The following is a 25,954-nucleotide window of genomic DNA, read 5'->3' as shown; positions in this document are numbered from 1 at the left end:
TAGACACTAATAGACAAATTTCTCCTCAATTCAGTAAAGAGACATATGTAACTCAAAAAAGCAAGCTAATGTGATTTTTATACAAAAAAAGAAAAAAACACTTTTAAGAGGGGATAGTATTTCAGGTAGAAGGGATCAATCAACCTTGGCAAACCTGACCTTAAGAACAATAACCACACAGCCTGGTAATCTCAACTGCTTCCTGGGAGAAAGGAAAATCTGTGACCTTGTCAGAAGGTCTTACGTTCATGCAGGGGATTTTCCGAAGAGGGTCCCAGTGTATCTGTATATGGTGTCAGGGACTCTTGACATTGACATTTAAATGCTGATCTCTGAATCACTTTATTAGTACCCTTTATTAGTAACCCTTATAAAGTGATTTCAGCTTATGTCTATCTTAGTGTTAGACTGTGAGCTCCTTGAGGGCAGAATTCAGATATGATTTATTTGCATGTGCCCAGAAATCAGTGCAGTTTCTTCCTAGGGTTGTCTGGGTTGGGGGCGGGGGGGGGGGGTGAAGAACTAACAAATTATTTGATTCAAATTAACCAGGTGTCCTATATTTTTTCTGTCAATCCTATCCTTGGCATTATAGCCCATCTCATAAATGTTGGTGAGTGAGTGAATGAATGAATGAATGAATGACTAGCATTGTACCAACAAATGGAGAAATAAACTGGTAAAAATGTGGATTGACAATGTAAAAGATACTTATCTAAGTTATGTCTAATAATCACAAAACATCAAAACTGCATCTGGTGAACATTCCACCTTTGAAAATCTGACAGTCTGATTTTGACTTGAGATGCATTTTCTACCCATGCTTCCTCAGCCAGTTTTTCTCAGTGTCCATGTGAGAAAAATACCAATCTTCTGCTAATGAGTTTTGTTCCAATAATTTTACGTCTTAATTCCACGTATTTCTGATTTCATATGTTTGCCTAGCTGTTTATTAGTGCGTACCAGTTGTACAAGGGGATGGACATTGGATGGTGTACGGGGTTCAGTCATGCTGAAGTGCAGTCATCTCTGTATCTTCTTCTAAAATTGCCAAAATCGTGATTTTACTCCAGTCGAACCCTGGGGTTTTGGGTAAAGTCACTCACCTTGATTAAGCCATCAGGACCAATTCTGTTCGGGGAAAAAAATATGCATCTGGGGTTAGTTCATTTAACAATTAAGAAGGAATATATTAAGTCTCTCACTCCAAATGAATTCTGCTGCGGCTCCTGCTCTTATCACCTTTTTATCTAAATTCTTTTTTTGTGGTTTTTTTTAATGTGATTTTTGTCTTTTTATTAGTTTCAGGTATATAAAACAACGTACTAGTTAGACATTTACACCCCTCACAAAGTGATAACCCTGCCTGCCCCGCCTTCTCCTCTCCTACCCCACTGATCAAACCTAACCATTAGCCATTCACCTGGAGGGCTTGCTCAGACACAGATGCCTAGGCCCCGCCCCCCAGTTTCTGATTGGGTAGGTTCAGGGTGTAGCCTGAGCACTTGCATTTCTATGGCGTTCCCAGGTGATGCTGTGCTACTGGTCTGTCTTGGTAGCACTCTAAGAATCACTGCCCCATATCATTCCTCCCCTTTCCTTCTCTTTTCGATTCTTATTTCCTGCTCTTCACAATTATTCCTCTGTTCCCAGAGCATTATAATATAGTAACCTCACTATATCTTGGCCTGCTAGGTTAATTGTCCCCATATTCTTTCCCCTCCAGTTGGTAAGTTTACTTACACTTCCTGTTCAATGTAGGTCAGCATTCGGCTGACATGTGATGCAGAGATCTCCCCATCCACCCCAGCAATGTATGTGTAGAGAAACTGGAAGGTACTAAAAGGGATCCGGGGAGGTCCACCATCATGGTCAGATGATAACACTTCACACACTATCTTCAGACTTTTGGAAATGGTCTATAAAGGCATAAGATTGAGTGAGGATAAAGTCAGTATTCCAGACTAGATTCCTAAGGTCAGTTTAGATACGAGAAAGAAAACAAAAATTTTGCTCTCATAAAATGAAGTGGGAATGATGTAATTTTCTGGAGAGTGTGAATTTTTCACACCCAAATGTCATTTAAGTCAACAAAAAAACATTGATCTATTGGGTCGTCGGAAAAGTCATGACGTATTTTTCTATGTTTTTCAATGCAAAAATGCGTCATGACCTTCCCGACGACCCAATACTTGCTGTCTTTCCGTTTATGTTCCTTTCCTTTCTGTGTTAGAGGGTTACTCTCAAGGAATTAAGTTTATAAACTGCTGAATACTCGAAGACACTTATTACTTTCATCAGAATAACTTCACTAAAGGAGAACTTGATTTGCAGTCTATAAAGTTAAAATGATTTATTATTATTGTTGTTCTCCAATATTATCTCCAAAGAGATGAGGGCTTAGACGAGCTTATACACTCCAACAAGATACTTGGAGCAATGCCATAAGAGGGAGAGGGGGTAGGAAAAGGGTACAGTCCCTGGGAAGATAAGAGTCCCAGATGCAGAAAAAGTGACACTGACCATCACAATAAAACCAGCTATTCTAAAAAATATGAATCCATCTAATTAGAACCACCTAGTACTTTGTATGACATAACACTAACCTGGTAGTTGCTGGGAAAAATTAGTAGATGATGACTGGCAGAAGTTTTCATGGAGAGGTTGCTACAGAAGCAAACACTCCTTACAATGAAACTTAAACATTAAAGGATCATGTTCAGAACTGAGGTTTTCCTTACTTTTTTTTTTTTTTTTTTTTTTTAGCTGAGCCATCCTGCTACCTGTTGGCAGCTCAGCAGCTGCTCAGCTCGGGCTGGACTCGAACCGCTGTTGCTCAGAGCTCAAACTCTTGAGCGAGCTCTTAACCAACTGAGCCACTCGGCCAGCCCCTCCTTACTTTTGTCTTTAAATAAAACTTTCTTCAGAATAAATTTCACAACAGTTGTGAAATGATGGGATAAAGGAAAGAAATGATTCAAAGAAAGGATTGTTGAGCTCTGAATTAGCAAAGATAGGTCAGCATATACAGAGGGTGCCAAAAAAAATGTATACACATTTTAAGAAAGAGAAAAACTATTAAAATTTAATACTCAATATATACCGATAACAAACGATGAATACAAGTCACATTTGACTTCTGCAATTACAAGAGGTGCTCAAAGTGGTTACCATCAACATCCAGACACTTCTGATTATGGCGAACTACTGCTTGAGCAATGTTGACCAAAGTGTCCGCTTGAATACATTTTTTGGCACCCCCGGTATAACTTGGCGGTTTACTAAAACAGATAATATGTAGGCTCTCCTTACATACTCTCCAGGGACCAGGAAACAGTTAGTCCTGAATGGCCAACTGGGTGCATGAACAAGCAGCTGCTATAACTGCCCAAACGCCAGCCAGCATTGTCCTCCTTTGCAGTTGCTGTTTGCTGTTCTGCTCCCTTTCTCTCCCTGAGTGCCATGGATACCTCGACAGTGTTTCTTTACCTGTGGTGTGTGTTACCCAGGAATGTAAGTCTGTGTGTCAGGAGGAATATGAGGATGCTGACTAAACTTGGCCCATCTTCCCAGAGTGACAGTTTTACCCAATGGCAAGTTATTTAGACATTATTTGCATTGATTAATGAATTGTTAATTTTAATTGATTTAATATTTAAGTTGTTTCTTTATATTTAGAAATGTCTAGATTTTATGAAATAGAATCTTCAATATACATGAAAATTTAAATGATAAACAACGAGATGGCAAATAAATATTAGGTGTGCAGCAAGCCACTTTCATTCACTGTCTCCTGCCCTTGGGAGTCCTATTCTGGAAGTCATGGTGAGGCATTGTATGGGGCAGTGTGCCAGGCACTTCCATGGAAGAAGTTCAGAGGCCAGGCATACAGGAAGCTGAGTAAAAAGCTGTCAGTGAGAATGGGAGGACGTGCGTGTGATATGAGGTTAGCATGCCAATGATTTTAGATAGATTTGCAAGCATATGTGCACTGTACTTCATAATTTCCATCCGTAGCTCATCCTCTCTGATTCTCTTAAAAAACAAACAAACAAAAACCCTATTCCTCTACTGCCTTTGTTCTGTTGTCCTCTTCCTACATTCTCATCCAAATTGGGGTGCTCTTATGAGCTGAGTTGTGTCCCCCCAAAGTTCATATGTTGAAGCTCCAACTCCTAGTACTACATTAAAGGGTCATCTGTGTTCCTGCTGGTGCTCAGGGCCTCCTTGAGTCCCTTCCAGGCTGCTCTCGTCTTCTCAGAACACTGAATGTGACTGAATTTGGAGATAGGGCATTTAAAGAGGTAATTAAATTAAAATGAAGTCATTAGAGTGGGTCTTAATCCAATAGGTCTGGAGTCCTTATAAGAAGAGGCGAGGGCTGGCCGAGTGGCTCAGTTGATTAAGAGCTTGCTCAAGAGTTTGAGCTCTGAGCAACAGCGGTTCGAGTCCAGCCCGAGCTGAGCAGCCGCTGAGCAGCCAACAGGTAGCAGGATGGCTCAGCTAAAAAAAAAAAAAAAAGAAGAGGCGATTAGGAGATAGTGAGAGACAGTGAGCGCGAAAGGCCAGGCACACAGGGACAACCATGTGAAGAAAGGGGGGATGATGGCCATTTACAAGCCAAATGAGACTGGCCTCAGACACACCTTGATTTCAGATTTCCGGCCTCCAGAACCGTGAGAGAATAAATTTCTGTTGTTTAAGCCATCCAGTTTGTGGTACTTGTTATGGCCGCCCTAACAAGCTAAGATAGGTGCTTTCTATGCCAAACACCTTTCACTGATCATCCAAACAACAAACCTTTAAATTCTATTGCCCTTATATGATTTTAGAATATTTTAAATGATTTATTTTTTTTTATTAAATATATTGGAGTGACAATGGTTAGTAAAATTACATAGGTTTCAAGTGTATATTTCTATAATACATCATCTATATATCACATTGTGTGAATGGATGAATGGATAAAGAACTCTCTGGACTGGAGCTTTTTGGTAAACTTAAATAAATCTAAAGTAAGCAGAAATTTGTATTCTGTTGCACAGATTTTTATTGTCAGATAGGGATCTACTTCTTAGAAATAGCCGTTAAGCATCTTATGAGCCACATTTTCAAATTTAGCGATAAAAGACTCAGAAAGTGAGTTAATTGCTAACAAAATAACGTCATTCCTCCCAATGAACACAATTACCCATTCTCTTCTTTTATATAATTGGTCTCAGTGGAATAACAGGCTCTTCTAGAAGGGAGTGTTGAAACGAAAGAAGAATACAGGCCTGCATGCTGTAGCCTTCTGAATCATGTGTGTGGACTCAGAGAGCTCAAGACTGGAGTAAATGCACCTGCTCCCTAAAATTCCTGCCGTTAGACTCTTCTATAAAGAGGGAACTGGATTTTCTAAATGGCACAGAGATCATGGTTGATCGGTGATTTGGCAAAGAAAGGGGGAATTTCTGGGCTTGCCTTTAAGGATATATGGATTACCTAGAATGCAGACCCTCCCCTAGGTGGTGACACCTGGACCACTCCACATTTAAATTCCCAGCAATAGTCCAACACGAAACAAATGAGTATAACGGTATTGGTTCCCGGATTCACAGAGCACCCTTTATTTACAGACTAGCTAGACCTTTAGGCTAGCTTCGTCTCTAGGTGTTCTTTGACACAAAAATGATGAGAGGCAAAGTCAGACACCTCAGGACCTCTCAGAATTGGAGGGGCCCACTGTTATCCAGAACCAGGCCTGAGGGTGTCTCAGTGGAAGCAGAAAAGGGGGATTAGAATCACTGAATGTTAGCGATGAAAGAACCCCAGGGAATATCTAATCCGAACTCCTCCTGTTAGCAGGGACATAGAAAGTGACAATTCACCTCATTGTTTCTCCTCTCCAATTTGGGAGGGAGCCATTATCAAAATAAACCTAGCAGCTGCACAGTGAGCTAAGCAGAAAGAGGGTTAGAATTTGCCTTTCCAAAGTCACTGTGTGTTACTGTGAGGTATCTGGACAAGGAGAGGACGCAGGCATCTCACAAGGTGATGAGGGGCTGTGAAGTAGACTGTTGAAACCAGGGAGCAGATGAAGGCTACCTGGAAGAGACTAAGGAGGCCCTAAGCACCAGAAGAACACAGATGAGCTGGTGGCAACTATTGTGCTGTGAGAGAGGAGAGACCAAGGACTTAAGCTGCAAACAACTAGGAACTATAATGATGAGTATTTATCTTCATGCAGTTCAGAGGTGCTAGAGAGGACCAAGGCATGTAGGAAACCCTTCACTTGGCTGTTGTGAGGTCCTAGAGTCACCTCTTTCCCTATACACTCAACTGCCATCTTAAAGAGAGGAGTGGTGAGAAGAAACTTGAGAGACTGGACAATTTACCTTAAAGCTGTTTCATTTATTGCATCAGATGAAAAGCCCTGGATTGAATAGAATCTACTTATTTTCTTATTCCACCCTTTGTGGGTGGGATAGATTGGGAAGATCAGAATGAACTAAAGATAAAATACTTTCCCCACCCCGAACATCTCTGGATGTAGTGTGAATAAACTTGTGGCCTTATGAGACTTTAATAAAACATGTCGGGTTTTTATTTTCCCTTCTGTGGTTTTCCCCGATCCTTGGGGCTATTTCCACAGAAGATGGCGCTGATTGGCAACTCGCCTCCCCCTGCTGCAGTTTTCTCTCCTCTTTGGAGGAGAGTAATTTATTCGTTATATAATATTGCCATAAAGGACAATGAAAACACAAAACCGTAAATGGCCTCTTCTCTCCTCCTCTCTAAAGAAATGATTATGATGAAAATTGCAGGGGCAACCCACAGGAAAAGGTGGACTGCAATATTTCTAGTGCCTTTTCCCCAGAAACAAAAATGTCAAATATGCATTTCAAGCATATTTGAGATGAAAGAACAAGATCATGTTTAGATATGTTGAATGATTCAGACTACCTTCTCACACCATTTGGTTTTGGCAGAGGCAATAATTTTCTCATTAACTTTTAAACTTGTATGTATTTCAGGGACTTTTTAAAAACCATGTTTCTGATGAATTTTCATTTAAGCTATTGTAACGGTGTTTAACAAGAGTGAGTCACATATGATACCTAAAGCTTTTATATATATATATATATATATATATATATATATATATATATATATTGCATGGTTTTTAATTTAAAACAGGAAAATGGCTTTTCCAATTGTAAACCAAGTCAAATTTGAAAAAGGCATGAATTTGTATGAGCATCCTGCATCCATGATGATGTCATGACTGTACATCTAGAAATAGCCTCAGCTCTCCTTTCCTGCTCTCTCATCTCTGATTTTTGTATCCAGTTATGCTCATCAAACAGTTTTCTATAAGGCTGCACCTCTTTTAAAAAGTCTCTTATTGGTATATCTTCTAGGTGTCTGGAACCCAGTATAAGCAAATCTTATTCTACAGCTGGGTCTGGGTTATCTCTAGAAATATGAATGGAGGGAGTGAGGTGGTGACAAAAAGAAATCTAAGTGCCGTGATTGAAATTCATAAATAAACCAAAAGTCACATTTTAGTCAACTTCTCCCCAGAACCTAATCACAGGTTTCCCCTCTCTTTCCTCCTAAGTCCTTTTTCTGGCTGATGAGCCGAGAATTCAGACAGGGGAAGGAGAAGAAAGAGGAGGCATGCTCACCTTCAGCCCTGGAGGGTTGATGGTGTGTATCTATGACACTTCCATGCCCGGAGAGAGATTTTTTTCCCTTAAGGACACAAAGCATTAAAGCTAACTTACTACACCAAGAGAGCTGCAAGCAAGGACTAAAAACTTCAGCCACTCAATCTCCTCTGTGAAGCGGCCCACATTCATCACACTGTTAAGCAGATCTGTCGGGAGATTCAGCACCTTCCACATCTGGGCCAGCTCATTGACATGGATAATCAGTCTGCCACCAACCTGCAGGACAGGGGATAGAACACAAGACGGAGAATGAGGGACGGGGTGAAAACATGCCCTGAGACGCACCTGCCCAGGCAAGGCCCTGTGTTCTCCCAGCACACAGCAAGAAATGGGGGTCTCGAGGTAAAAGGGGACTCTGACTGGCAGCTCTCTTTGCAAGGGTAGAGACATATTCAGCCAATGAAGAACATGCTGAGATATGATCTGATCATTTTAACTTCAGATGTCAGAATTATGGGGAAAATGTACATGTATATTATATTTTAATTTTTTTCCTGATGCTTTTATCGTTTGCTGTTTTATTCCTGGGTTGTCCCTATAAGGCAGATAAGGAAGCCAAAAATTGAAACCAAGGAGCAGAGGACTGTCTGAGACCAAAATTAGTGGTGAGACTAGAACTAGATGTTACGTCGATTGCCTCTAGACTCCATTGAGCTCTTTGCACTAGACCTCACATGAACCCCTCATGCTTTCCCAGGTATAATGTGGGGTCTACGGTCTGGATGTCTCAGGTTGCTTGGTCCCTGGTACCTCAGACTCCGCCATGTCCACTGCACAAAGTGGTGGGTGGTTTAGAGGAGAAGGGAGCGAATGGCCAGTTGTTAGCCAACCATGCGGTAAGGATACAGATGCCCCAGTATAGTACAGCTATACCTTTCCTGGCCCTCTGATTCTAGTGAGATGCCAGGCCTCTGGCAGTTGGCTTGGTTAGTCCTGAGTCATCCCCACAACACTCTGTCCTGGATCCTAAGGCAGGGTATAGTGGTGCTAAACCATATTGCCTTATCCATTCACTGGGCAGCTCCCAAGAAGACATGGCTGTAAAGAGAGCCAGGGTTACCCTTGAAAGTTATGCTATGTCTGCACCTGGGATAACTGAAGAACTACAATATGCCCCTTCCCAAGCTGAGACTGTCCTCATCTTATGGTCTTGATGGGGAAAAGAGACACTTGTCAAGGGATGAGGACCTGCACTTTCTGGAGAGAAGTGATTAATTAGCATTGCAGAGCCCTGGACACTCTGCCAGCTTCAGGGAATTCTGGGAGGACCCCACTGACAACTCAGCTGACTGCCCATTGTAATATCATTCCCATTTCCCCAAGACAAGAGTTACTTTCAGTGCATGGTTTACTGAACTTTAGGATGAGGCTGAGTGGCCAGCTGACTTGGCAGGGTGGTGGTGGGCTTCTGTCTGTACCTGCCCGGCCTAGACATTGTCCCTGCATTCCTGCTCGATGCCTCAGTATGGTCCTTACCCTGGAATGCAGCATCTTCAACAGCTCTGGTGTAAGCTCTGCCCAGTTAGACAAAGCAACTCGCTCAGACTGCTCTCTCACCGGCTCAGACTGCTCTCTCACCGGCTCAGACTGCTCTCTCACCAGAGGAATCTCTCCGCGGGACAAAGCTCCAAAATATCTACAAGAAAAAAATGTATTGATTGACAGCACATATGCAGCGAAATTCTTGCTCGTGATGAATTAAATATAGTTTTTGTCCTGGAAATGCTTTGTGGAGTTTTATGTTCTAAAATGCTGCAGGTCTGTAAGTCACATAAAACCATCTACTAAGAGCTTTTCATGTTTGAAAAGATGGAGCATGCTCTTAGGTCATGCTCTCCTTTTCCACTGTAGTTGAACTACAAACTGATTCTTCATGGATATCTAAAAAATTCATAGCACACGATGCGATGTGGGAGCAAGCAGGCTACAACGGTGGAGTGTTTTCTTACATAAATGTCAGGGACAATACCCAGAAATGTCATTTTTCTTGCTATAAAACAGTAGCCCAAGAACAATAAAATGGGGTTTTAAACTATTGTATAGTATAAAACACAGTCTGTCTGAAACGCCAGAAGAAATTAGTCTTCTGACGTTGCAGTTCAATCTTAGAGGTAATATATAAAATTTAGAATGGAAAACTAAACAGGTCTCATAACTAGCAAAGCAACCCCATTTATGTTTCTTTTTTATGAGCACCACTGGTTTATTTTCCTTCCATTTGTAAAAGTTTTGTCGTGGCCCAACCCAGGAGCCGGAGCGCCCTGTCTGGGAGCCTCTGGAAGGCCCCTCTTCGATTCCATGGTGTGCCTTCTCAGGCATCCACACCTTCCCACCACCTGCTCAAGTCACCTACTCACCCTCATGCTGAGGACATGCTCCCTTTCCCCAACCCACCAGCTCCATTAACAGCCTGTTACTCCCATTTCCCACTGAAAACACTAATAAGGAGGTGATCAAACAGTAAAAATAGCTTGAAAATGGTCTGGTAAGCTCCTAATTCCTGCCAAAGCCCCAGTTTGAAACAGGCACTTTGTCTAAGAAGCAATCGCAAAACCGAGAGGCGGTTTGTATACAGCTGTTGCAATCCCTGCCAGCAGCTATTGTTGTGTAAGCGCCTTCCAGCCGAGCAGCTTCTGGGGGTCTCTGCGGACAGAGGGCACGTGTGTTTGAAGCACACTGTTTTCAGCCAGGCCAGGTGCTCCTCCTGCCTTCACCACTATTTTGCCTCCTTTCTGCAGAATGTAATGTGGACATCTACGTCGAGGGAACAAGTCAGTTCAAAGAAACACGAAAGAGAATTTTCCCAAAGACAAAGATACAAAATGTCTCTGGTTAGGGAAAGAACGAGTTTTAGCAGTGAAAGAAGGTTTCTCAGGAAAGGAGTGAACCAGCTTGGCCTGGTCCCAATCCATCCCGCGGGCTCCCGGCCGCGCTCCCCTAGGTGCACTGCTGCCACCTAGTGGTGAGGCTGGAAGACGAGGCCCTGGTTTACACCCGGGAAAGGCTGGCTAAGTTCCAGGATTCTGAACCCTTCTTTTCACTGGGACAAGGTGGAGTGTGCGTGTGCTAGTGTGATGTGGTAATCTAACTCTTGCTGATTCGCCCAAGACACTTCGCCTATTGCCCTGGTGTCCTATTGCTCAGTCTAGTTCGCTTAAGAGAGGGTGTCTCATCCTTGCCCTGTTTGATGGATTTGTGTGTGGATTTTAAAGCACCAAAGCCATGTGAGAGCTGAACATCACAAAAATTATGCTAATCAGTCAGGACTCCCAGGCTGCAGCCATGACAACCTCCTCACAGTTTTCCAAGACCTTCCCTCCTCCATCCCCACCTCCACCTTCAATGGGAACCAGGGGCTGGAGGTAAGAACAGAATGCGTACTCGGCAGCCCACTGGACGAGGTCCGGCGGCTGGGTCAGAATGGCGGCTTTGGCAAATTGCTTCAGCAATTCTGGCAGCTCCGGGGGAATGCATATTTGCTTATCCGTCTGAGGCATTGGTGCGTTTACCTATTGGCAGGGGAAAAATAAATAAATAAAATGGGAATCTTTGAATCATAAAATGACAGAAATCCTGGATGGAAGGGTACCCAGCCTGTTTGCACCCTCAATATTGGGGAATTCATTAACTCACAAGACAGATGCATTCTATTGGTACACAACTCTGAGCTTAGAAAGCGGTTTACTAAGCCCCTTTTGTAAATAATCTGTCCTTTACATAAAAATGCACACAATACTTGTTCATCAAAAAGTAGAGATTAATAAGAAGCAAAAATATTCCCTAATGATGTCACACCAAAATATTGGATGTCTCCTTCCAGAATTTTTTCAAAGTAAATACATATCTATATAAATAAAAAGGGGGTCATACAAAACAGCTTATTTATTCAACAGCATATCATGAACATCTTCCATGTCACACAACTCTTATTGGCCAAATAAGAGTTGTAGCAAAATTGACTCTGTGAATCCTCTATTATTTGACATTAGGTTATCTCCAAATTAAAATCATTAAACCGCCATTTAATGAACATCTCTCTTTAAATCTGAATATACTTATCTACTCTAGCTGTAAAAGAGAAAACTTATACACTTTACTTAAAAAGTTCCAGGACAATTTGAAACAAAATATGAAAATCTGTAAATGGTATACAACTCTGTGTACAAACAACAGATTAAAAGATTTTGTCTGCTTTTAGTAGAGAATGAGTCTAGATATTCTGAAAAGCCCTCCCTCTTCAAAACACCTAGATGTTAGACAAATCCCAGCAAACTATACCTTTCAAATTGCCTTATTAAGTGGCAAGAAACTGAGGGAAATCCTCAAGTGACAAATAAAGTGAGTAAAGCAGAAACCAGAATGGTAAGCAAATGGAGAAATTAGGGAGCAAATGTTGATGCTAGGAACTTGACCCTTTCAGACAAATGGTCAGGCAAGTTGCAAACAGACCAGGTCTTGGGCCCACAAAATGTAAATAGCTGAATCCACTGATTCTCTTATTCATCCCCTCCCTCTGAAACCTGAGACCCTCACAAGGTTCATACACCCTCAGTGTGAAAGAGTGGGACTAAAAATATCTGCCTACTGGCAGTGGGAGGGACACAGAAATCTGTCTCTATTGTTGCTTCTTGCTGGGGGCGAGATAGTCTCCCACGAGTCAGTAGCCACAAACTAGGTCTAAGTTTTAAATTTATACCACCAGCCTGGTTGGAAATTCCCAAGACAAAAATTAAAGTGCCCTCAGGTTGGTGGTACTCTATTATCTTTCACTTTATGTTCTTTTATTTGGAGGAAGATGAGCATTAATTTTAGACTTTGTAAAAGTCAAGTATGCAAGTATGCATAGTTAAATTTTACAGGTAATTACCATAAAAATAATATCACCACCAAACTAGTAGAGAAAAGGAATTAAAAACAGCAGCAAAACAACTTGATTGATCCAAGAGAAGGTCAGAAAGGAGAGGAGAAAGCATAGGAAAAGTGGGTGGTAGAAAAGAATAACGTGATAGAAAAGAATCCATATATATCAGTAATCGCAATAAAAAGCAACAGTCTTGGCCAGCTGAGTGGTGCGTTGGTTAGGAGTTGGCTTGGGACGCCAGCTCTGAACAGCAGGGCCCCAGTTCGGATCCCACATGAGGGCCAGTAATGCTGCACCCTCTACATCTAAGATGGTGAACAATAGCTCAACCTGGAGCTGGGCTGCCATGAGTCACCGGCGACGGTGTAGGCTGCAGTGGGGCTGGCCAGCAGCAGGCGTGAGCTTTCGTGAGCCCCCATGAGCCGCTGTGAGCAGCCCTCCAATGGCCAGCGAGCGACTGCCTCACCCTGGAAAAGCGCAATGATAATACCAACGTGGGCCAGTGAAGCGACGTCCTCCACAACTAGACTGAAGAACAAAAGGACAGCAACTTGTCTATTCCTCTCCCCCGATTCCCCAACGCTGTTCCCCTCCCACAATTCCCCAATAAAATCAAATCTTAAAAAAAAATAAAAAAGAAATAGTCTTAAATGTGCCAGTTAAAACACAGAAATTATTAGAATGCATTTAAAAACAATCCAGCTATGCGCACATCTAAAAAAGACATAAGAACACAGAAAGACTGAAGGTGAAAGGATATAAGGATGAATAGAAAAAAAAGAGAGTTGATGTAGACATGTTAATACCAGACAAAAGAGACTTTAAGGCAAAATGCATTTTTAGGAATAAAGAGAGTCACTACATAATGATGAACGCTTCAATTGAGAAGATAGCACAGTTCCCAATGAGCATGCTACAGACATCATCATACAGACATCTCATGATGCTGGGTGGAAAGGCAATATGTTGTTTAAGGTTACATATAATATGTGTCATAATGAAGAGCAAGGAGTGATAAACACAAATTCAGAATGGCGGTGATCCTGTGTCAGGGAGGGAGAGAAATGTCATCAGGGAGATGCAACAGGGCTCCCAACACTATTCGTGATGGTCTATGTTTTAAGCTGGATGGTGGCTGCCTAGATTTTTGTCTATTTTTATGTCTGTATTTACATTGTGCATTTTATTTTGTATACATGAAATATTTCATACTTTAAACGGGTATAAGTTGATTGTCTCTTGTAACTTCTCAGTCCATTTTATCTAGCAGAGGGCATTGCCTTGTTTTGTTCATTTTATATTTTATATACATATACACACACATATATATACATACATATATGTGTGTGTGTATATGTATATATATATGTATATATATACATATAGTGCAAAAAAATGTATACACATTTTAAGAAAGGAAAACTGTATTAAAATTGTAATACTCAATATGTACTGATAACAAACGATGAATACAAGTCATGTTTGACTTCTGCAATTACAAGAGGTGCTCAAAGTGGTTACCATCAGTGCCCACATACTTCTGATTATGGCGAACTACTGCTTGAGCCACGTTGACCAAAGTGTCCACTTGTATACATTTGTTTGGCACCCCTGGTATACACACATACACATACACACACACACACGTATATATTTAATTGTGGTAAAATATACATAACATCAAGTTTACTATTTTAACCATTTTTTTACGTATACAGCTCAGTAGTATTAAATACATTCACAGTGTTGTGCAACCATCACGACCATCCATCTCCAGACCTCTTTTCATCATCCCAGACTGAAACTCTGCACTCATTAAACAATAACTCTCCATTTCCCCCTCCCCTGAGCTCCTGGTAGCCACCATTCTATTTTCTGTCTGGATGAACTGGATTACTCTAGAAACCTCATAGAAGTGGAATCATACAATATTTGTCCGTTTGTATCTGGCTTATTTCACTCAGCATAATGTCCTCGAGGTCCATCCATGTTGTATACAGTATACGTCGGAATCTCCTTCCTTTTTAAGGCTGAATATCCCATTGTATGCATATAACACATTTTGTTTTATACATTCACTTGTTGTTGAACATTTGGGTTGTTTCCATCTTTTGGCTATTGTGAATAATGCTGCTATGGACATAGGCACACAAATATCTGTTTGAGTCCCTGCTTTCAATTCTTTTGGGTGTATACACAGAAGTGGCATTGCTAGATCAGATGATAGGTCTATTTTTAATTTTTGGAGGAACCATCATGCTGTTTCCTACAAAGGCTGCACCCTTCTATTGTTCACATGTATTTGGACAAGATCTTTTAGTTGTGCAATTGTTTGATTTCTGTTCTGAAGGTTAAGTGGCCTAATGTAAATAACTAAATGGCTCAACCCTAGTGAAATAGGCTTCCATGTCAACACTAATGATGATAACCCTTGCTCAGCATAGACTGAACTTAAGCAAAACCTTTACTTCACTCTATTGCTTCTCTAGCAACTATTATGACCTCTCTTCGTTTTAAAAAAAAATTTTTTTTTAAAGATTTTTATTGGGGAATTGAGGGGATGGGAACAGCGCTGGGGAATTGGGGGAAGGAGAACAGACAAGTTGCTGTTGTTTTGTTCTTCAGTCTAGTTGTGGAGGATGTTGCTTCACTGGCCCAAGTTGGCACCATCATTGTGCTCTTCCTGGGCGAGGCTGATCAGTCGCCGGTTTCTGGACGGCCGCTCACTGAGGCTGCTGGCCGCTCACACTGGCTGCTGGCTATGCACAGTAGCCCATGGCAATCCACTGCCATAGGGGCTGCAGCCTACACCGTCGCCGGCGACTCACGGCAGCCCAGCTCCAGGTTGAGCTGTTGTTCAGCATCTTAGCTGTGGAGGGCAGTGTCACTGGCCCTCATATGTGGGATCCGAACCGGGGCCCTCTGGCGTCCCAAGCCAGTTCTTAACCATTGCGCCACTTGGCCGGCCCAACCTCTCTTCATTTTTGGCCAAAGAATCTCTACCCTAGTAAGTTCTCCATAGCTATTGTTTTTTTCCTCAATGCTCAGTTCTTTAACCTCTTGCATTATTTTCTGTTCTTATCATTCTATTGTTTCCCTAAAAGTCATCAAATACATCTGTTAACTTCTGATCTGTGCCAGATACTATGTAAAGTATTTTGTATACATTTTCTCACTAAATCCTCAAAAATATACCTATGAGGTAGATTATATTATGAGCATTTTACAGATGATGAACTAAGAGAGACAATAAAACTTTTGAAGTGACATGTAATTAATAAGTGACAGAGACAGGATTTTAATACACAGCCCGATGCAGTAAGTGGCCTGTTAAACAATGACTCTCCTTTCCTTGTTAAGGCTTTCTTTTTCTTTGACGGCATACGACATTCTTGTTTTTCTAGTTTCCTCTCCTCCTCTGTCACTGTGACTCCCTCTTTCCTCCTGCTATGCCAGAGTTCCCAATCTTCCCAAAGCTGAGTCTTCAGCATTCCGAGCTTATGTCTTTCTGCCACTCTTCTGGGAGGGCTCACATCCTCTCATGGCTTCACCTACCACAGAACGGTGTTGATTACACTCATTTGGCCACCCTTGACCTCTCACCTGTGCTCCCGTTCCACACTTCCTACTGCCCCTAGGACTCATCTCCACAGAAATTGATTCTCCATCTCCCAACTAAGTCTCCTTCCCAAATTTGTTTCTGAACATGTGGTCGCCATTTTCTCAGCCATTTGGCATCAAAGCCCTAGGGCCATGCATTCTCTTCAACCCGTTGAATTTGTCACTAAACCCCACTAATATTTCCTTTGACATGGGACTCCAGTTTATCCCTTCCTCTCTATTTCCACTCTTTTTATTCTACTTCAGCCCCTCACCAACTATTGTGCAGCCGCCTAACTGGTATCCCTGTCTCTGGTCATTCTCTGGTCTATTCTGCCCAGTGTGTATGGATCTATCTTCTATACTGCTGTTAATAGGTCAGAGACCCCTGCTCACAATATGGCAATCATAACCTGACTTTCAAGGTTCTCCCTGATTTATACACATAACTTTGAACTATAAATATTCTGTTAGTATTTACCAACACAAATTTCCAACACATAGTTTACTCTGGCCCCTTTCCAAGAAATTATGCGTCCAAAGCTTAACACTTCCTCATCTATTGTTAACAGTATTCTATTATGCCTTTCTCTCTCTCTCTCAAGATGTCGCTAATTCTGGCTGCCTACTTGAAATGCCCTTCCTCTTCCCTGTTATCTATTCAAACCCTACACACCTTCAAGGTTCATCCTGAGTCCATACTATGCCATAGGCCTTCGTAGAAGACTTGGGTATCACCAAATATTTGTAATGCATATTTTGCTATTTCATTCCATTCTACCTTTTATAGATCTTTAAAGCTGAGCTTTTCATAAGGGGGTCATTGCAGAATGGGTTAGAGGTGTGCCCAAGAGATTGATGGCTGTAAACTTTTTATAGTGATACAAAAGTTACAACCATTTTACAGCCATTTGCAAATTTATAACAGTTGAAATTATGTTTGGAGACTGTTTGGATCAGTCAGTAAACCTCCAGACTTCAGTAATTATTGTTTTTGTGCTTAAGGTTGTATACAGAGCACCTGCCAACAGAGATGCTTATGTAGGATTTTTCTACTTGACCGTCATGTTAAAACCATAATTCTGATTACTGCTTTAATTGCAATGTATTATGGAGATAGTCTTTTGTGAATATGTGTTTTATTTATTTATTTGTTTGTTTGTTTATTTTTTAGCTGAGCCATCCTGCCACCTGTTGGCAGCTCATCGGTAGCTCAGCTCGGGCCCATGTGGAAATTGAACCAGAGACCCTGTTGCTCAGAGCTCACACTCTAGAGTGAGCTCTTAACCAACTGAGCCACTCGGCCTAGTTGAATATGTGTTTTACATATGTAGTTCTTTGATTTAATTTGCTCTTATTTTTCAAATTATTTTCTGCCAATAAGAAGGTATATGATGTTTTCATCATCATCACCATCACCACTTGTCTCTAATAGAACATAATTTTGTTTATTTTTAAGATTATGACTTGATTTATATATGTATTTATTCTTGGCTTTTGATGTAAAATATCCAAAATGTGATCCTTAATGAATATTTTAATGACATTATTTGTTTGTAGAAAAACAGTTTCCTTCTAAAAACAAATAATAATGGAAAGTAATTTAATTGGTTCAATAAGGGACTGCAGGTCTTTAATATCTTATGAAAAACATTTTTCAAAATATTTTAATTGTACTTGAGTGTAATATTTACATTTTGTGGAAAATCTAGCAGATTAATTATTAAATTAAATGATAATATTTCCAAAATTCCTCCATCAAAGGCTTGCTTTTTTAAAAAAAATTATGATTTAAAATATCTTAAGAAAATGGACCTTATTTTCTTTGAAAAATTGATATGTTGTAGTCAAAAAAGCCTATAGTGTCCTTTAGTACTTTACATGTCATTTAGTTTCCCACCATAAAGTATAATTTACAGCTAAATATAATAATTGTTATTAATATCTCATTATAATTGAATACTTTTTAGAGATTCACAAGACATACACAGTAGTCAAAAATATAAAGTTCAGTCACTTATTGCACTATAATGAGGATTATTTCAAATTTGGATTTGTTGCCCTGATAATTTTTTTCTTTGTCTGCTTAAATATGTGATTTTCATGGAAAAGTTATCAAATGAAAAAATGGTGGCACGTTAAGTTATGCCAGAGCCTTAACAGAAAACATCTATATTTTACAGAATCTCTTAAGAGAGCAATTGTTACAGTCTTTGGCCTTAGCAGCCCTTTACATTTTTAACACTTATTGAGGACCCTAAAGAACTTTTGTTAATGTGGATTCTATCAATATTTATCATTTCAGAAATTTAAAAATATTAATTTTTTTAAATAAAAATAATTTACACGTTAACATAAGTAACATTTTTATGAAAAATACTATAGTTTCCAGAAACAAGAAGTCCTTAATGAGAAATGAGACAATGTTTTACATTTTTGCAAATCTTTTAATGTCTGACTTAATAGAAGAAAGCTAGATAGAGTCTCAAATCTGCTTTGTATTCCATCTGTTCTGATATCACACATCACGTAGCTTCTGGAAAATTTCATTGTACACTCTTAAGAAAAAGTGAGAAAGACATAACGTCTTAGTATTATTGCAAAAATAGTTTTAACTTCATGGACTCCTACCCCACAAAGTCTCAAGGATCCTCAGAAGTCCCTGAACCTCACTTTGAAAACCACTGTTTTATGAAACCATTTACAACAGTATTTATAGCTACAACAGTAGTTTATACCAGATTGAGTTCAAAAAGCTAATTAAAAGGTCCCATAATTAAGAACTAAAGCCAAAAAACATCTCTTACAATTACAGAATCACTCATTTTACCTACTTGCCTGGGAAATGACCATGTTTGAGACCAAATGAAGTAAAGGAAATACAAAAAGTACTACTCTGGAATAATACTCTTAGAAGATGCATTGATGACACTTTCCACAAGACTAATTAATCAGAGTATTTGCTTGCAGAATAATGAATCTACAGATGTTAGTAATAGTGTTCAGTTAATAGTGCTAGTTAGAATCCCTGGAGATGGAATGCTTGGAACAAAAATTACCAAACAAACAAACAAAAAACCTACTCAGGGTGAAGTATTTGGAGTACTAACTAAATACTTTAAAACAAGTAAGATTTTCTGGATTATGCAAGCACAATCGTTTCTGTACTGGTAGGAAAGCTGTGATGACAGGAAGATAGGAAGGTTTTACTTCGTGTCTGTTCTCCATGGGAGAACATGGAGAGAACTGGGATGCAAGGAGAACATTATTTTGTTCATATAGAACTCTCTTCACCTATAGATGTAAATTCTACAATTAGAGGTGTTACTAATAAAATTCAAGCCGCTATGTTTCTGTCGGTCTGTTTTCAGCTTTATGTAAAGAAACAGCCTGATGCTTCCTACCAAGGTACCTAGCAAAATAAAAGTTTTTTTTTTTTCCCTAGAGGCAAAGAGCTAAAAGAGGAATTTAAAAGAAAATGTCATTGATCCTTAATGCAGAGTTGTTGAGGAGAGTTTATTGTCCTCAGAAAATTGGCTTACTTGACATTTGTGAGCACCAGAATGAATTTAATCAAAATTGTAAGGAGTATGTGAAACTATAATAAAGTATACCAACAATGCTCATGAATTCAAAGGAACTGTGTGAGGTTACAAAGTAGTTCAGCGGTAGTGGTGGTGGGGGGTTAACTGATATTCTAACTTCAACCCTAAGGAAGCCTAGTGGCAAAACATTTGTTAAGTGTCACATTATTCGGAAATACATGATATAAAAAGTTCAAGTGCATTAGAAATCCATTCACATTATCACAAGAATTTTAGCGAAAGAAAGAAGAGATCAAGTCATCCAAATTCTGGTTAATAGTGAGAAAGGAGTTTCTGCCAATTGGAGAAAAATTTAAAAATGCCCTTCTACCATTCGCTATCTACCATTTGCTAAGACCCATCTGTGAGACCAACTTTCTCACTGATGGTGACTAAAAGAATTTCAGAAGAACATCATGTAGTCATTTCAACACAAAACTTAGTAGAAAGCAAACTCATGATAAAAAAGCAAGCTTGAGTTCTCCTTAAAAAGTTTTAAAATGTTTGTTTCGAAGTTTTATTCCAATTAAACATTTGATATCTTCACTCTTACTCTGTATTTTACTTTTTATTATAATTTTGAGACATATATATTGAATTTTTTTCATGAGCTCCATATAGACCTCCAATACCCTACAGTTTACCCTGGTGTGCTTTACAAATAAGCTGTGCTGTACAGTGCAGTGGCAAGTACTTCTGTTGAAAAACTTCTAAGCTTCTTTTCAATCTTTTAAGACAATATGTTATAGGAAAGATTGTGGTGGTGACTGAAATAAATTTCTGGTAAAACCTCAGATTTATGTAATTTAAAAGGAATGTTCATTAGAAAGTGAACTGTAGGGCCGGCCGAGTGGCGCGATGGTTAAGAACTGGCTTGGAATACCAGAGGGCCCCGGTTCGGATCCCACATATGAGGGCCAGTGACACTGCCCTCTACAGCTAAGATGCTGAACAACAGCTCAACCTGGAGCTGGGCAGCCTTGAGTCGCCGGTGACTGCGTAGGCTGCAGCCCCTGTGGCAGTGGGTTACCATGGGCTACCGTATGTAGCCAGCAGCCAGTGTGAGCGGCCAGCAGCCGCAGTGAGCGACTGTCCAGAAGCCGGCGACTGATCTGCCTCGCCCAGGAAGAGCGCAATGATGGTGCCAACTTGGGCCAGTGAAGCAACGTCCTCCACAACTAGACTGAAGAACAAAATGATGCAACTTGTCTGTTCCCCTTCCCCCAATTCCCCAGCACTGTTCCCATCCCCCCAATTCCCCAATAAAAATCTTTAAAAAAACAAAACAAAAAAAACGACATTTAAAAAAAAAAAAAAGAAAGTGAACTGTAAAAAAAACAACAACTGGCTGTTAAGGAAACGATTAGCTTCTAATTTAAATTACTCAAGTTCAATGTTGATTAGAAGCCAGGAAGAAAGTTTGAGACAAATTAGCAAAGCAGATACACTTATTTTGATTGCAGAGAGATTTTGATTGCAGAGTTCACAGAATATCACGCAGGCCAAAGACACCTGGTACTTTCTAAAGAAAATAGGAGGCCAGAGAAAAAAATAGGAACATCTAGCTAACCATTAACTTTCTTACTGAGGCAGCATGATAAAGCAATGTAACTAACTATGTATTAGTTTATAAAGAGGAGCTGGGATACTCTCATGAGAATTAAAGTTGCTTGTGGGGGGTTGGTAAGGGGGTCTTTAAGATTTCTGACACCTAGAAAACACCAAAGCGCAAACGAAATTTTAAGAGGGTCATGTGATTCTAAGATCGCGATAAACTGTATGAGTTAGAAAGAACCAGAAAAGTAGGTTTATATCAAGTTAGGCTTCGTCTAATCAGCAATCACGTTTGGACCCCGCTTATTCTGTAGGCCCTGCTCTATTTAGTTTTACTTTATATCACAGTAACAACATAATAGTAGTCTTTACATTATCATCCAGTGCAGTGCACTCCAACTTGCATCACCTCTTCTCTCCAGCTCCTTTACTCTTGCTTCTGCAGTGATCTTTGCCATTCCCCAACAACACAATTCTATTTTTTTTTTATTTTTATTTTTTAGCTGAGCCATCCTGTTACCTGTTGGCAGCTCAGCGGCAACTCAGCTCGGGCAGGGCATTGAACTGCTGTTGCTCAGAGCTCAAACTCTTGAGCGAGCTCTTAACCAACTGAGCCACTCGGCCGGCCCTACAATTCTATTTCTTAATCTCCTGTGAATGACTTTCCCCTGGAGCCTGCATCCCACCCAACTATTGTCCTCACTCTCAGGAGATGAAATTCAATTTCCTACCTGAGATCAAGGATGTCACAATGAATTCACACTGCCATCCTTTGCTTACCTCACTCTATCTCTTTGGTCTCATATTCTTTCCTCTACCCCGTGAGCTCTTATTTTTTGTCCAAGGCCTGAGGAATCAGACTTTGACCATTACCCCTTCTACATTCTCCAGAAATCTTCATATTTTCTACCTCCTTAGCACCTTCTCTTCCATCAAATAGGCACAGTCTGGCCACCTCTTTAAAAAAATTTTTTAAAAAACTTTATTATCTTTCCAATGGTTTATTTTTCTTTCTTATGGTAAAACTTCCAAGTAACCTACATACTAACTCCCTTTTTTCTCCACATGATGCCCCCTCCTTTAACCCCCTATAAGGCTTCCTTCCATCTTGATGATTGTCCTGAAACTGCTTTCACAAATATAAATATCACCGAAGTCTTGCTGGCTGCAAAATCTAGCGATTTTCCCCATGACACTTATTCTTCTTGGCTTCTGTATTGCATTTGAGAAATCAATCACGCTCTCATGAAACACCTTGCTCCATTGAATAATGGTTATAGAGTCTTGTTTATCCTAACTCTGCGCTGTTCCTTTTTCATTTGTTTTGTTCATTTTTGTCTCCATCATCACTTTGTAGAAGTGTTTTTTAAGGCTTAGTCCCTGGCTGTTTGTTTTATAATCTATATATTTTTTTCTCTCAAATAGTTGCTATAAATTTAGGTAAATGTTCCATGTGTACCTGAAAAGAATGTTTGCTCTGCAGTTGTTGAGTGTAATGTTCTATATATCTCAAGAGGTTTAATTATGTAGTTCAAATATTCTATATTCTCACGAACTTTTTTGTCTGCTTACTTTATCAGTTACTGAGAGAGGTGTGTTAAAATCTCTATTTATGAGGTGGTTTTGTCTATTTCTTTTTTTCTTTCAAGTTTTGCTTGATAAATTTTCAAGCTCTGTTACTAGGTGTATACATATTTAAGATTTTTTTTAATCTTCATATTTAATTGACCCTTTATCATAATGAAATGCCCCTGTTTATGTTTAGTTTTACTTGAAGTCAACTTGGTTGCTAGCTTTCTTTTGTTTAACTTTTGCAAGGTATACTTTTTCCCAAACTTTCCTTTCAAATTTTTTATGTCCTTTTGTTCATGTGTGTCTTTTGTAAACTACTTTAGAAAAATGAACTCTGAAAATTTTGTCTGTCAATTGGATTATTCAATGTAATTAAATGTAAATTACATTTATCATAACTACTGTTTTGTTTGTTTGTTTAAATTGGGGAATTGGGGAAGGGGACCAACCAAGTTGTTGTTCTTCAATCTTAGTTGTGGAGGGTGCCAGTCGCCATCTGGCTGCCCGTCGGCAGCTCGTGGCCTCTAAGCTCAAGGTGCTGTGTTACAGTCTTAGTTGAGAGTGGGTGTAGCCACCATCCCATCCCGAGTCGAACAAGCAGCCTTGTTGTTAAGAGCACACGCTCTATCCACTGAGCTATTTGGGCGGCAGCTCAGCTCAAGGTGCCAAGTTCAGTCTTAGTTGCGGGCAGTCGTAGCCCACCAGCCCACCATTGAACAGACATCCTTGCTGTTAGGAGCACGTGCTCTCACCAACTGAGCCATCCTGCCACCTGTTGGCAGCTCAGTGGCAGCTCAGCTCAGGCACAGCGTCACTGGCCCATGTGGGAATCGAACCGGCAGCCCTGTTGCAGAGCTCGCACACTCTTTTTTTTTTTTTTTTAAAGATTTTTATTGGGTAATTGGGGGGATGGGAACAGTGCTGGGGAATTAGGGGAAGGGGAACAGACAAGTTGCTGTCGTTTTGTTCTTCAGTCTAGTTGTGGAGGACGCTGCTTCACTGGCCCAAGTTGGCACCATCATTGCGCTCTTCCCAGGCGAGGCAGATCAGTCGCCGGCTTCTGGACGGCCGCTCACTGCGGCTGCTGGCCGCTCACGCTGGCTGCTGGCTACATACGGTAGCCCATGGCAACCCACTGCCACAGGGGCTGCAGCCTACGCCGTCGCCGGCGACTCACGGCAGCCCAACTCCAGGTTGAGCTGTTGTTCAGCATCTTAGCTGTAGAGGGCAGTGTCACTGGCCCTCATATGTGGGATCCGAACCGGGGCCCTCTGGCATCCCAAGCGAGTTCTTAACCATCGCGCCACTCGGCCGGCCCAGAGCGCGCACACTCTTAAGCTAACTCTTAACCAACTGAGCCAGTGTTGTTGTTGTTGTTTTTATCATTTTGTTTTCTGTCATCTGTTTATTCTTTTCTTGCCTTTTAAAAGCAATTAAATATTTTTTACTATTTAACTTTTCTCTGCTATCATCTTTTTAGTTATATATTATTTTACTATTTTTTTCAACCAATTATCCTAAAGTTTATGATTTGCATCCTTAATTTATTAAGTCTACCCTAATACTTCTACTTTATGAATAATGAAAGTACCTTATAACAATTTAACTCAATATCCTTCTCTCACCCTTTGTACAATTGTTACATTTAATTTGTTTCTACATACATTATTGTGACTTGAAATTATTATTTTAAAATAGTCAATATTAAATTATTTTATCCACTTATTTAAGCCCATGTGTTCTCCTTTCCCAATGGTCAGCATAGATCCCCTACCTCTCTCTGGGATCATTTTCTTTGAGCCTGAAGAACTCTAATGCTTTTCATGGGTTTGCTAGAGAAGAAATCTGTCATTTTTTGTTTATGTGAAATGTATTATTTTTGCTTTCTTTCTAAAATGACACATTCACTGAGTATAGAATTTCAAGGTTAGCAACTAATTCCTTTCAACACTTTAAGTATGTAATTCCCATTGTCTTGTCATCTCCATAGTTTGTTAAAAATAAGCCAAATGTATTTTTGTTGTTCCTTTGGAGATAATGTTTCTTTTCCCCTCTGGTTTCATGGCTTTCTCTTTATCCTTGATTTTCGTTACTTTGATTAATTAAGATATGCCCAGGTGTTCCTGGCTAGGGCTTGCTGAGCTTCTTAGATTTGTAGGTTGATGTATTTCACCAGTTTTGAAAAGTTCTTGAACATTACCTCTCCAAATATTGACTCTGCCCTTACATTCTGGAACTCTATTCTCTTTCTCTTTACCTTCTGGGACTCTAATTATATCTATTTTAGGCCATATGCTCTGTTTTTTGTGGGTTTTTTTTCCATTTTTTCCATCTGTAATTCAGTTTAGATATTTTCTATAGACCTGTCTTTGAGTTCACTAACCATGTTTTCTGCTGTCCAGGCTGATGTTAAATCCATTCAATGAATTCTTAATTTCAGATATTGTAATTTTTGTTCTAGAATATCAGGTATTTTGATAGATGTGATTTCTGTGTTGAAATTTTCCATTTTTTTCATTTATGCATCTGTTCCACTGATTTTCCTGAACACATTATTTATAGTTATCTTAGAGTTAATGTCTGATAACTCCACTGGTTGAATCTACCTGTGGATCTCCTCTCTGATATCCTTTTCCTCTTGATTCTAGACACATTTTTCTGCTTCTATGCAGGCCCAGTGTTTTTAAATTATATGTCAGACTGTATAAAACTAAAGTGTGTTTGGGTGCCTTAAATTTCTAACCTGTTATGCCAGTGCTGACTGACTATACCCCAATAAAGTCTCTCTGCAAGGGCCAAGTACAACCCTGAGTCCACATCCAAAGTTGGCAAATGTTGGCAAACAGGGAAGAAAATGGCTTGTGAACATCAGCTCATCTTGGAAGGGCTCTGTGTCTTTCTGAAATTTTAATCTAGTCCTCATTGCTTCTAAATCTCTCTGATATCTTTACAGTGCTTTTAAAAATGATTTTTCTAGTTTTTTCTAGTTGCTGCAGTGGGAGCCTTGAGCAGCTGCAATCTACTATATTCTAGCTGGAGGTAGGGGCTTTTTGGTGGGGGATTTAACT

The 25,954-nt window shown here is 40.0% G+C and overlaps 1 protein-coding gene across 1 annotated transcript in view; it reads right to left on the bottom strand.

Annotated features, from left to right (window-relative positions):
* Positions 1-926: 926 nt before the first annotated feature.
* The window catches only part of ROPN1 (rhophilin associated tail protein 1), a 34,884-nt gene continuing 9,856 nt past the window's right edge, over positions 927-25,954 (bottom strand). Inside the window, exons 2-6 of the mRNA XM_019651173.1 lie at positions 11,097-11,224; positions 9,192-9,351; positions 7,770-7,931; positions 1,744-1,919; positions 927-1,131 (exon numbers count right to left, since the gene is read on the bottom strand). Coding sequence (XP_019506718.1) covers positions 1,065-1,131; positions 1,744-1,919; positions 7,770-7,931; positions 9,192-9,351; positions 11,097-11,212 — 681 coding nt within the window. The 5' untranslated portion in view covers positions 11,213-11,224 and the 3' untranslated portion in view covers positions 927-1,064. The remainder of the gene's footprint in view (positions 1,132-1,743; positions 1,920-7,769; positions 7,932-9,191; positions 9,352-11,096; positions 11,225-25,954) is intronic.

This window comes from Hipposideros armiger, unplaced genomic scaffold (genome assembly GCF_001890085.2).
Source record: "Hipposideros armiger isolate ML-2016 unplaced genomic scaffold, ASM189008v1 scaffold_8, whole genome shotgun sequence".
NCBI classification, from domain to species: Eukaryota; Metazoa; Chordata; class Mammalia; order Chiroptera; family Hipposideridae; genus Hipposideros; species Hipposideros armiger.
This window is presented reverse-complemented; position numbering and strand designations above follow the sequence as displayed.